At 38.0% G+C, this 14,282-nt stretch overlaps 1 protein-coding gene across 3 annotated transcripts in view; it reads left to right on the top strand.

The window, feature by feature from the left end:
• LOC106877136 (mitochondrial glycine transporter A) overlaps positions 1-9,549 on the top strand; it is a 75,316-nt gene extending 65,767 nt beyond the window's left edge. For all 3 annotated transcript variants that reach the window (XR_008266612.2, XM_052975880.2, XM_052975879.2), the window contains 3 exons: positions 3,245-3,411; positions 5,470-5,562; positions 9,208-9,549. Coding sequence is in view for 2 of the 3 variants with exons in the window: in XM_052975880.2 (XP_052831840.1) it covers positions 3,245-3,411; positions 5,470-5,562; positions 9,208-9,237 (290 nt within the window). In the remaining variant the exon portion in view is untranslated. The remainder of the gene's footprint in view (positions 1-3,244; positions 3,412-5,469; positions 5,563-9,207) is intronic.
• Positions 9,550-14,282: the final 4,733 nt, after the last annotated feature.

Raw genomic sequence — 14,282 nt, 5'->3', positions numbered from 1 at the left:
CAAAAGATATGCGGCCCAAATGACATCAGGACAGTATTCAAGAGTAATACAACACTTTGCAAATATCTCCTTCGAGTAAAACCACCAATAGAAGAGAATATGACCAAAGACTGTGTGTACTCCATCCCATGCAGCTGTGGTAGGTTATACAAAGGCGAAACATACTGCCCCCTCAAAATGAGGGTACAGGAACATCGCAAAGCTGCGACACGAGGATATATTGATAAATTGAGTTTCGCTGATCATGTATGGGAAAATGGAGACCATCTCCTCCTGTGGGATGAAGTTAAAATAATAGACATAGAACACCACTGGCAAATATGAAAACTAAAAGAAGCAGCACATATGCTAGAACACAGCAACCTCCTAAGCAGACCGAGTGCAGATATGAGCAGCATATGGGAACCGGTATTAAAGAAGGATAGGAAAATATTAGATTTATAAGCCCTAAAATTCACTTCATAATTGCCCACAGGCATATGGGGTAGCGGTTAAGATTCCGAGTTCGATTCCAAGCAGTGACCTGAATAATATTAATAACTAGCAGAAATACCCGGCGTTGCCCGGGTTAAAGAGAATAATGAAATCTAAAAACGCCGTCTAGACTACGCATCATCTTTATATATAGAGATGTATATACACACACGCACCCAAACACACGTATATATATATGTATATCAATATAAATATATGAAAGTCAATGAAGTTTCGTAAAAGAAGGTGATCATGTACATACTTTCTTGCTGTTGTGATTATAACACCTCATTGTAAACTATGTTCCTTGTTTTCCCTTGTGGAGCATATACAAATAGGTTTTTTGTTGCTGCCCACTCTTGAGCAGCCAACATACAGTTGTCCATGTGAGAAGCAGGGCTCTTCCAAGAGAAGACCAGCTACAGACAGTGTATTTGTTTATGGACATGGCAAAACTCACACGAAGGGGGAATTGTAGTCTTCTGAATGTAAAAGGAATGTCTGCTCCTGATGGAGTAAGAGGAATTCTTGGAATAAAGACGTCATCCCCTTTTGCACATCCAGAAAGAATGGTAGCCTCGATAACGTGTGACATCGTTTTCTAAATAATGCTCATCTGTTTTATGTTCGGGTTAAAATTTCATCAACATCAAAAATATATGAATTTTCATGGGAGTTATGGCCGTTATGCAAAGAATATAATTTCCAAATTTCATAAAGATCCATTCAGTACTTTTGACGTAGTTTTGGATAAGAAAACAAATGACTAATGTGTGTGTTTGTGTGCATGTGTATGTGTGTGTGATGGGTGTATATATGTATAGATATCTGTATGCATGTATATATGTATATATGTGTACATATTACTTGTACATCTATATATATATATATACATCTACACATATGTATACATATACATGTATGTATAGATCTATATATATATACATATACGTGTACATCTATATGTATACATGTACATCTCTCTCTCTCTCTCTTTCTCTCTCTCTCTCTCTGAAAGTATCTGTCATTACAGTATCGAAATGGTGTACATATACATGTATATGTATACATATACATCTCTCTCTCTCTCTTTCTGTCTCTCTCTTTCTCTCTTTCTCTCTCTGTGAAAGTATCTGTCACTACAGTATCGAAATGTGATTGTTTCAGTTAGTGGAATAGTTTCATTTTTAAAGTGAAAGTATTTGACATGAGTGTTTTTGTTTCACTTTTGACACGTAATACTTAAATAGTGGAGGAGATATTATGTTGCTGTGTGCTCGAACTCTGCAAGAAGTTAATAATTTTTTTTGACTAAAACACAACTGGAACCCTAAGTAAGGCATGTGTAAAATTTGAATGAAATTGGTTGCGTAGTTTTCGAGTTTTAGGGATTCACACAGACAGACAGACAGACAGGCACACATTCTCATTTTTATATATATAGATAATAATAATAATAATATCGAAAAATACCTTAGGAATGAGAACCCAGGTTCGAAATTTCCCCAAGAGGGTATATCAGCTGAAACGACAAACAAGATGAGGACAAATATCCATCAAATGTAAATAATGTACATAATTCCTGATCTCTTAAATATAGAACTGTAGTTTGGTTTGTTGTGGTACACAGCGCTTCTAGAACTCAGTTTCGTGGTCCTTAACACTTCATTCCATGTCTCCTTCCGTGGGTACCATCCACTTTCAGTGATTGGCACTTCTTTATGCAGCTGTCTTCATTCATATGCATCACATGTCCAAACCATTGTAGTCTTCTCTCTTGCATGCTACATTTGATTCCTCTAATGCCCAACTTTTCTCTCAATACATTTGCACTTTGTAGCACATGTGCACTGATGTTGCACATCCAACAGAGCATACTACCTTCGTTTCTCTCCAGTCTACACATGTCTTCAGCATTCACAATCCATGTCTCACTTCCATGGAGTACAGCTGTTCGTACACAAGCATCATATAGTCTACTTTTCCTGTCACTGTCTCATATATACAAAAATATACACATACACGTACACATATACACAATAGGCTGATTTCAGTTTCCATCTATCAAATCCATTCACAAGTCTTTGGTCATCCTGGAACTATATTGGAAGACACTTGCTCAAGGTGCTATGCAGTGGAACTGAATCCAAAACTATGTGGTCAGGAAGCAAACTACTTAACCACACTGTTACTCCTGTATGTAATATATATAAGTTGCAAACATAGTTGTGTGGTAAGCCTGCTTCTCAATCATATGGTTTTGGGTTCAATATCTTTGCATGGCACCATAGACAAGTGTCTTCTTTTATACTCTCAGGCCAATAAAAAGCTTGTAAGTGGATCTGGTAGGCAGAAACTGGAAGAAACTCATAGTGTATATATATATATATATGTATATATATATATATATTAGATAATAAAATGAATGTATGTGTTTTGCTGTTGTCTTACCTTGATATCATGTAATGTTGTAAACAAGCATTACCATCATATGTTCAATGGCTTTCATTTCCAGTCTTCTGTAGAAAACATGTCTGGCCATGGGGGAAATATTATCTTGCTTGGAAACAAGTGAGAGTTGGCACCATGATGGATATTAGGCTGTAGAAAATCTGCCTCAACAAACTTCATCTGATCAATGCAGGCATAAAAAAGTGGATGTTAAATGATAATGATGATAAGCTATCCTATTAGTGCTCCAGTATGACAAAAACTGTTAACAATTTATTGGTTCCACTACTGAATTGAATATTAACTTTCTGTCTTACAGACATTGTCAATGAATCTTATCTACCCCTGCTACATTTCAACTGTGGAATTCTTGCTGGTGTGCTGGCTTCAATACTCACTCAACCAGCAGATGTCATTAAGACACACATGCAGCTACACCCCAAGACTTATCCAACTATCCAAGATGCTACACTTTATATCTATCAGGTGAGTAATACAATTTACAAATAACAAGAAGAAGAGCCCACATGTGGCCAGTCAACATTGCTAGAAATAATAACCAAGTTAACTTTGAAATCACACCTAGCCCAAGGTACCAAACAGTGGGACTGAACCCAGAACCATGAGGTTCAGAAGCAAACTTCTTATCACGCAGCCATGCCTACACTTGTGATTGCTTATTTTTAGAATGATATTGTAGGGTAGATGTGAGAGGTCTGTTTGGTACTTTGGGCTAGTGCCTTCTGCTCTAGTCCCAGGTCAATCAAAACCTTGTGAGTGGATTTGGTAGATGGGAACTGAAAGACACTTGTAATGTATATACACATATGTATGTGTATGTCTTTGTGTTACGGTCTCCTTTCCTTGACATCATGTAATAGTTGTAAACAGATGTTACCGTCATGCAAGTGGTATCCTTCATTCATCTTCCATGAAAGTATCTCTTGTGGAATTATTACCTTAAATGGAAACAAGAGAGGGTTGATACTAGTAATAGCATCTGGCTGAAGAAAATCTGCTTTAACAAAACTCTGTGCAGGCATGAAAAGTGGGTGTTAAATCAAACAAGATAATGATCATCATCATTGAAATCTTGAAGCTATGAGATTCTGAGAAAATGTATGATTAATTCAAAACAATGTAAATGAATAAACATTACATTTGATGGAGTAATCTGAATGCTAAAAGGTTAATATTTTAGGCTACGTAGAATACTGTAATTCTAGCTCCACTGTGAGTATGGTCATGGCTAAAATACTTTTCAGCATAGGTCTGCTGGATCAGGGCTGACCTGGGGCTAAAGAGCAAAAGTGTTATATGACACAGCTAGTTGTTTGACTTGCCAGAAATTGCAGTTAAATATCCCTCATATGACATCCTTACAGTCTTTTAAGACTGGAAAGAGGCAATGAATAATGTAGTCCTAGATATACTATACCTGGAAAAAAGAGAGGGATGATGGTCATGGTTTGAATGTTTCTGATCATAGGTGTGCTCAGTCAGGGTTACAACTACAATCACCACTGTACTATTACATAACACCATACACATCTTTAGTATAGTATATGGCAGAATCAGCAGAGCATCTGTCAAAATATCTTGTGGCATTAAGTTATGACATTCTGAGTTCAATGAGTAACAATGAAAAATAGTGTTGGTGATAAAAATTGTCTTCAAATTTTGGAGACATTGCCCCAGCTTCACCACATTGAAACCAACAAGTACTGCCTGAGTCCTAGGACTCATAGAACTGGTTTCCATGGTGTATAAGTGAGTGAGATCACATTTTCCCTGAACAGGAAGCTAGTCTATCACAGGGTTACTCATTTACAACTGAGTAAACTGGAGCAACATGAAATGAAGTGTTTTTTTCAAGAATAAAATGCACTGCCTAGTCCAAGAATTGAAACTATGATCTTGTGATTTTTAGTGCAACACCCTAACTACGAGACCACATGTTTCCAAAACCAACAAAAGAGTAAAAAATACCTGTATTTGTTTGTTGTTGTTGTTGTTTAGCCCCAGGTCAGTCCTGATTGAATACAATTTTGAACAAAAGTGTTCCAGCTGTGATGTTTTTGCGCTTCATTAATCAGTTTTTCTTATCTGTTCTTCTACTTTTAAATGAAACAAGCACTAGTATAAAGGGTCTGTCATTGACTCTTACTTGTTTGTTTGTTGTATGGTAGGAGAAGGTAGACAAAAAAAGACATAGGGCAAAGTTGTAAAGTCAGATCCAAGAATGCTCATCTTTACAGATGGCAGAAACAGTATTGAGATGTGGGCAGAGATTGCATCTGTGAAAATAGGTGAGGGTTGACAACAGGAAAGGCATCTGGCCATAGAAAAACCTGCCTCAACAAATTCCTTGCGAGCAGGGAAAAGTGAACATTAAAAAAATAATGATGATGTTTCCACTCTAAAAATTTAAGTTTTTGTAGTTAGTTACTTCTGGCTTCACTTTTGACAATTTCATGCTGGTTAGCAAGGGGAATGGAAGGTAAACCGATACTGATTGTCTTATTTTTCTGTCTTCTTTTCCAGAAAGAAGGTTTAATTGGGTTCCAAAGAGGTTTTGTCCCTCGTGCCTTACGTCGCTGCCTCATGGCTGCTATGGCTTGGACAGTTTATGAACATGTAAGTCATTTCTTATATTTGTTTGTGTGTTGTTTAGCCCCAGGTTAGTACTGAGTGAATAACTCCATCATCATTATTTGGTCAGGTGGCTTGCCTTGAACTTAAGTCATATTTCATCTGTGCATGCCACAACTACAGATGAGATAGTAAGTAGTTCACTAACTGAACTGGTTTAGCCTGGCTATTGACAGTTTGTTGACTGTTGATCTGCTCAGCACCAAGAGATTTTTGCCATTGATTTGGTAAGTATATTTGCCTAAATAGTTCACATCCACCATGCTGCAACCCATGAGTTCAATGTAACTTTGGTTTGGGTGCTTACCCAAGAATAACTCTTGCCAAGGGGCTACCTGTAATTTGGTCTGGGACTGTTTATTCCCAGCTGACCTCTATTTATATGCTATCTAACCCATAAGCTGGGACCTTGACAAAGTAGACTTGGGATCAATATGGCTAAGAGGTGGTTCTCCACTCCTCAAAACCATGGAACTCCTGAACCAGGGCCCCACCATTAGATGTAGCTTAAAGTCATACCCAGGACTATAACAAACCTATGATCAAAGGCATTCCAGCTGTGACCATCTCTATTTTTAAGTATAGTGTACCTAAGATACTCATCACACTTCTAGGAAACATGGGATCAAACTGTATGTACATGGTGGTTCTCCTCATTGATTTTCTTTAGCTGCATGTCCTTCCCATTTCCGAATAAGATTATATTTCCGTCGATAGCTTCCGCTATCTGGGCGACCAAGTTAGTAGTGGGGGTGGGTGCGCTGAAAGTGTAGCTGCTAGAATAAGAATAGCCTGGGCAAAGTTTAGAGAGCTCTTACCCCTGCTGGCGACAAAGGGACTCTCACTCAGAGTAAAAGGCAGACTGTATGACGCATGCGTACGAACAACCATGCTACATGGCAGTGAAACATGGGCTGTAACTGCTGAGGACATACGTAAGCTCGCAAGGAATGAAGCCAGTATGCTCCGTTGGATGTGTAATGTCAATGTGAATACCCGTCAGAGTGTAAGTATCTTGAGAGAAAAGCTGAACATTAGAAGCATCAGTTGTGGCGTGCAAGAGAGACGATTGCGCTGGTATGGACATGTGGTGAGAATGGAGGAGGATAGCTGCGTGAAAAAGTGCCACACCCTAACAGTTGAGGGAACCCGTGGAAGAGGTAGGCCCAGGAAGACCTGGGCTGAGGTGGTGAGGCAAGACCTTCGTACATTGGGCCTCACCGAGGCGATGACTACGGACCGAGACCTTTGGAAATGGGCTGTGCGTGAGAAGACCCGGCAAGCCAAGTAAGATCGTTGCCAGTGCCCCTGGACTGGTTCTTGTGCGGGTGGCACATGAGATGCACCATTTTGAGCGTGGCCGTTGCCAGTACCGCCTGACTGGCTCCTGTAGGATTTTCGAGCGAGATCGTTGCCAGTGCCCCTGGACTGGCTTGTGCGGGTGGCACATAAAAGACACCATTTCGAGCGTGGCCGTTTTCGTGCGGGTGACACGTAAAAGCACCCACTACACTCTCTGAGTGGTTGGCGTTAGGAAGGGCATCCAGCTGTAGAAACTCTGCCAAATCAGACTGGAGCCTGGTGTTGCCATCCGGTTTCACCAGTCCTCAGTCAAATCGTCCAACCCATGCTAGCATGGAAAGCGGACGTTAAACGATGATGATGATGATGATGATTGCCAGACATGTTTCCATGGAAGATTGGAAAAGAAAGACACCATTTGCAAGATGAGGAGACAGTAACACACACATACATACATACAGATGTGCACACACTCACAAACAGGCTTCTTTCAGTTTCCACTGAAAGAAGCCCATCATGTGTGTATGTGTTAGTATGTGTGTGTATGTATATATACACATATAGGGTGTCCCAAAAAGATGTACTCACTCTTTGAATTCCCAGTACTCATGTATTTTGTGTTCAAGTAGATGTTTATTGATATACATACAATCTTAAAAAGTTAAATTCAGGAAAATAAATTGTTGTAGAAACGATTATTTATTGTCATTTAGAATTATTTAATGTTCTCTCTCATTCCTGCGTGTTCGCAAATGTTCAGACTGCCTTCCTTCATACTGCTTTAACCCGTATATATATATATATATATATATGTATATATACACATTAAATTCAAATTATGATAAACGTAAACAAACAAACGAATGAAGTTTGCTTTTAGAAGCGTTGAGATGTCTTAGAAAGTTAAAGAAGTGATTTTAAATTCTCAATCGCAGGATAATGCTAATAATATAGCCTGAACAGGATAAACTACCCCTATTTTGCAGAAAAAATGTGTAGGTGGTTAAACCACCTACACATTTTTTTCCTGCAAAATAGGGGTATTTTATCCCATTCAGGCTATATATAAATATATATATATATATATAGGGTTGATGCATAATTATTGCAGCTTTTTTTCAACAAATTTTGTTGTGATTTCTTCATTCTTATTTTTTATTATCTTACACACCAAATTTCTTGAAATTTTTCTAAATGATATTTGGATTTACTTGTCACACCTGAGGAATTACCTTGGAAGTTTACTTAGCTTGCATTTATTGGTATCTGTTTGATATAGTTAACTAAATTCATTTATCACTGAGTGCTTTATAGATATCTGCCTGGATTTTTTAGTCCCTTTTACTTATTATTATATAAGACTTTCTATTTCTTATTCTATTATTGGGGCAAGACAGGATGGCTTACACAGCAGCCAAATCGCCTAAGTCTGAACTGCTATATCTCACCTAAACTTTTAATCATGATAAATAAATAAATACAAATTTCTTACTAATGCTTTCCATGAAATGGAAGAAGAAACATGGATTTGTAGAGAAATGATTCATTCCCTTATTACAGACCATTATCGACATGGAAACCAAAACGTAACTCCTGAAACAGATACCCACAACCAAAATTCAACAACACAAAACATATTAAAAGAATGGAATGAACTCAACTTGGAAAAGGAGGCATACGAAAAGAGAAGTCAAATGAAAACCATCTGGAATAGTCTATTAAATAAAAGAAAACAGGTATATTGGAGAGCACTAAAAAATGAAAACTTAGCCAACACATATGAACAGTGGAGGAGCAGAAAAGTAATACTCCCAAGAAAATTTAGTATCAAAGAAATTATGTTGGAACCAAATGAAGAAACAAACCTTCACCTCAATTTAGCACTACAGAAATTTTGGGCCAAAATCATACTGCTTTGCCTTATAGTAACAAACTTCCAAAGGAAAATTTGAAAAATATAAAACCTATATATATGAAGAAATTAATAAAAAGAAGCAGTGGACGTATCCAGAAAAAACTTTCAGACATGTGGAAAACTGACGCTATCAGAGAGGAAACGAGATCTAAGATCTTGGAGTCACCTTTTATAAACTTATGAACATTATTATAGTGGAAAAATTATCAGAAAAGCCATTTTTATTTATTTTTTCAAATATACATTTATATATGTACCCATGCTAGCATGGAAGGCAGACGTTAAACAATGATGATGATGATACATAAGTGTGTGTGTGTGTAGGACTGAATGTGGAACCATATGGTTGGGAAGCAAACTCCTTTATCACACAGCCATGCCTGAAAGAATTTCTCCTCTTTTCTTTTTTACAGATGATGAAGAAATTTGGTTTAGAAACTTGATGGTTGACCTGCAGCCAATTATCTTTCAATTTTCAAGCCAAAATCTGGTGTAAGCATTCAGTAGTAGACATATCCTTTTCAAGTCCTTTTTTCTTGAAACTCTGAACTCTGAACTCTGCACCAAACCCAAATCAACATCATTTTCCAATTTGCATGGATCAGCTGAACAGCAGTAAATTGGGTGAGGATTGTTTATGTCCTACTTCGAGATTCTAAAAGTCTGCACGAAAGAAATTTGTCATTATCTATAAAGAGAAAAAAAATAACAAAAAGTCCCTCACCAAAATGAAATAAAATATTTATTTTATTATTTTTACTTGTTTATCTTAATTCTTTTTGATTTTTTCATATTTTCTGAGGTAATTGTTTATTTTTATAGAACTTGTCTTTTCTGCCAACCTACCATTTTTGTGATGATAAAAGAAAGTCAGTCTCCTAAGAATGTGTGTGTGTGTGTGTGTGTGTGTATCATTTAGCTACTTCAGTCATTGGACATTGGCCTTGCTGCATCACCACCTTCAAGGATTTTAGTTGAACAAATTGACCACAATAGTTATTTGTAAAGTCTGGTACATATTCTATTGGTCAGTTTTGCTGAACTGCTAAGCTATAGAAACAAACAAACCAGCACCTGTTGCCAGGTGCCATGCAATGGGACAACTGAACTCTGAAACCACATAGTTCCAAATTGAGCTTGGGCTTATATATGTGTGTGTGTATAATTAAATAGAAAGAGTTAAAGAATAGTTTCAATGGAGTGGAGAAGGTAGAAATGATAGACAAAAGGAGGATAGCAAAAAGAGAATGGATAGGAGAGGATGAAAAGAAACACTGAAGAGATTTGGAAGCAATTCTTTGGGAGAGGAGAGGCAAATTCTAGCAGAGTAAAAACAGATAGATATGGCCGGGGGGGGGGGGGTTGTTTGGAGAAGATATAGGAGTGGGTGAGAGAAGACAAAATGGTGTTAGTAAGAAGGTTGGGGAGGAGAGAGGGGAGCAATTGGGTCTTGGAGAAAGCAAGAACATAGAGGAAAATCACTGAATGAAGTCAGCAGTTCAGCATCTCTGTGTCTAATCAGTCAAATGACAATACATGTTGACCTATGTGTTTATCCAGTCAGTGGGGATCAGCTGAGGAAATGGAGAGATTAATTTGAAGTGTATTTTGTAGGGTTAGGGTATTGTGATAAAGTGAAAATATTAATTAATAATGGTAATAATAATGGTTTCAAGTTTTGGCACAAAACCAATTTGAAGGGTGGGGGTAAGTTGACTACATCAACCACAGTTCTCAGCTGGTACTTAATCCATCAACCCTAAAAGGTTGAAAGGTAAAGTCAGCCTCAGTGGAATTTAAACTTGGAATGTAAAAGACTGGAAAAAATACCACCAAGCATTTTATCTGACACACTAGTGATTTTGCCATCTCACCACTGTAATAATAATAATAATCCTTTATACTATAGGCACAAGGTCGATAAATTAAGTACTTGACTGGTACTTAATTTATCAACCCTAAAAGGACGAAAGGCAAAGTTGACCTCAGTGGAATTTCAACTCAGAACGTAATGACAGATGAAATGCCATGAAGCATTTTGCCCAGCATGCTAACAATTCTGCTAGCTCAAATAAACGCTGAATTGTTTTACCTCGTGAAAGCCATCTTACCTCTGTATGAAGCAACAGACTTGAATGTTCAGCCCCCATCTCACCACAGAGTATTGCAAAGAAACGACTATACAGTGGTCTTGTTTTAATGAAATTTATCACTTTAATACAACATGACAAGACTTCAGACAAAGAAGCATTCATTTTTTTGGCAACCAGAACTTCTCGATGAATCATGCAATGTGTTGCAGTGATGTTAGGTGCTACTTTCTTAATATATCCCACAACACCAGAGTGAATATTGATCATTGATGCCGCCCCATCTGTACATATGCCAATACACTGGCTCCATAACAAGCCTGATTGAAAAAGAAAAGAGTTCAATACTTTGAAAACTTCCTCCCCAGTTGTTCTAGTGGGCATAGGATAGCAAAATCGAAAATCTTCAAGCATTTCACTTTCCCAACAATATCGCACATACACCATAAGCTGAGATTCACTGGTAATATCTGTGCTTTCAAGTTGTAATGCAAAAAAGCTTGTTTTCACTGTCAATTAACTGAGATTTTATATCTTTTGACATATCTTCTATTCTTCGAGCAATTGTGTTGTCTGACAGTGGCACAGCTTTCAATTTCGCAGCACATTTTCCATCCAAAACTGCCTCACACATGTCTATTGCACAAGTCCTTCAGCAATATTATGGGCCTTCTTAGCACGAGCCACTCTCAGTGCCACTAAATAAGATGCCCGTAGTAGTTTATAATTTGATGTTATTGACATTTTAAAAGTTGTTGTCTCTTTTAAATATGCATCCTTTTTTTCTTTCAAAAAATCTTTTGGTTTTGTGGCAAATTGAGGATGTAGTGTTGTTAAATGTCGCTGCAATTTAGCTGGTTTCAAGGCGTTATTCGACAACAGCTTATGACAAAGTAAACACTGTGGTCTGTCAGCATTAGACACACTTTCAATGAATCCAAATCAAATATACTCCACGTCGTATTTTCTTAATTTATTTTTCTGAACAATCTCTTCTGTCTCTGTATCAGATTCTGAGTTGATTTCATCATGAGCTTTCCGTTTCCAAAATTTATCCATGGGTAACGCTTGCACCCTGAAAATTTGAACGTGAAGCTCTTGCATGTGTAAAATAATTTTCATATAAATAACGTTGATGTATAATGGGCAATAATGTAGGTCTTATGCCATTTATGAACATTAATAAATAAAAATCAGATATTCAGACACTGAAAATTTATAATTTGAACTTCACTGGATGTGTAAATTAACAAAATGTATTTAACAATTACGTGACAGTACCTGTGTGCTTCTTTGGATCTGACTAAACAGTCTTAACTCAGCAAATACTTTAACACAAAAAAATATAAATTCCCACTTTTCTTATGTCACGAACCATAATTAATGTGAATGGAATTCCTGACACGCGATCAATGCTCAAGTGATAACTTAATTGTTTTAATCGATGGGACTTTTAGGATATATTACAAAATTATTTACCTGTTATTTCATGCGCTTACAAAATATAAGAAAAAAGATTTCGATTAAAAAACATATAAAATCAAATTGTCCATAAAAACTATTTGCTGTCCACGGACCACAGTTTGAAAACCCCTGCCTTATATAATAATAATGATGATGGTGATGATTTCTTTTTTTTTTTCTTTTGCCACCAAGGCGAAGGATGAGCGGGACAATACAAAGATAAAGTGTCAGGGTTTACAATGGAATGATAAAAAAAAGAGAAGAGAAAAAAAGAAAAGTATACATGGCATACATTAAAAGAAGGGAAGTACATATAGTATATGACAGTAAGAGAAAGAAATAAAGATGATAGTAATGGGGTCCTGATACAGGAGGACCTTTAGGAACCTCACTGTCCAAGATCTCACTGAATACCAATGACAAGTGCCCTTTCCAACTCCTTTCCTCTGACTCACAGATCTACACTTAGAGCGGCACCATCCACTCTTGCCATTTTCACAACTTTCTCCCACCTTTCAATAAATTCGCTCAAGGACAACTTGAAAAAATTGATGAAGGCTCTACCATAAAGGAATGTCTCTGTCCTTGTTCAAAAGTAACTGGGGTAAGGCATGACGGTCAGACAATAAATGATGATGCCCAACCTTCCAAGGACAGCTTCCTCTCTACCCATTTCTGGGTAAGTTTGACCACTCTGTTCATCACTTATTCCAGTTCTTATCCACCTGGAGGTTAGGACCAAACCAGACCCTGAGCAGTTTAACCGGTCCATCAGTCCAGCATCTGATGACACTGTCCAATGGCATCAATCTGTCTCTCCAGATGCTCTGTCACAAGCCCATTGACTTGTCGGCATTGATTTTGGTCCCTGCAACCCACTTATATTCTTTTACAATGGAGCCATCTGACACCATGATGGTGACATTGTCTGTGTATGCTGATACTATCCTCCTGTGTTCCAGTTAAATGGGACACCCCTGAACTGTTCCAACTTCCACAGCAGTGACTTGAGAGCTTGCATGTGCAGAAGAGGTGACAACGGGTAGCCCTGGTGGATTGCATGTGTGATGCTAAATGGTTCCGATAGCTAGCTGTTTACTTTGACCACTGAGTAGTTACTACTGTGCATTGCAACAATCCCACCTCTGAAAACAGGTCCATAACTGGTCACTCTTAGGATAGCTTCCAAGTAGCGAAGGTCGACCCTATTGAGAGCTTTCGACTGATCCAAATTGATCAGGGCCCCATCGAAGCCAGCTTTAGTCACAGCCCTCAGCATAAGGTGGAGGTTGTTTTAGTACTCGCACATTTGCACTTCTCTGACCAGGTTACCAACATCAAGTGCCAACGTTTTTGCTAACACTTCGGCCAAAATCTTAAACTCTGTGTTTAGCAGAGGTATGGGCTGAAAACTCCCTAGCACATCTCCACTGTTGACATCCTTCCTCAGCAGTGTCACCGGACCCCAGCTAATAGCACTAGGAATTCTCCCATCTTGCTGTCTGTTGCGGTAGACATCTGTCAAGAGGCTGCCAAACGAATCTAGCATGAATATATAGAATTCATAGGGCAAACCATCTAAAGTGAGCTATTTGTGACTTGTGCAATCGCTCATTGCCTCCCATATTTCACTGGTCGTTATCAGCTTTTCACAGAACCTCGCATCCTCTGCCAAGTGCTACACCGGGCTGTTCAACAACATTTTGTTGACCCTTCCCAAACAGTTGCACAATGTGCTGCTGGAAAACCACACACATCTCAGAACTAAGTAGTATATGCCCATTCTAATCCATCAAAGACCCAATCATGGTTCTGTTGCCACATTGTCTCCAGTAGATGGCTTTAGTTCCCCCATGCTTTACCTCTGACAACGCATCCTTTGTGTTTTGCCCCAAAGAAATGGTCAAGAGACATTCTCACTGCTAACATGTTGG

The sequence above is a fragment of the Octopus bimaculoides genome, chromosome 23 (genome assembly GCF_046866305.1).
Source record: "Octopus bimaculoides isolate indiv1 chromosome 23, ASM4686630v1, whole genome shotgun sequence".
In the NCBI taxonomy this organism is placed as follows: Eukaryota; Metazoa; Mollusca; class Cephalopoda; order Octopoda; family Octopodidae; genus Octopus; species Octopus bimaculoides.
This window is presented reverse-complemented; position numbering and strand designations above follow the sequence as displayed.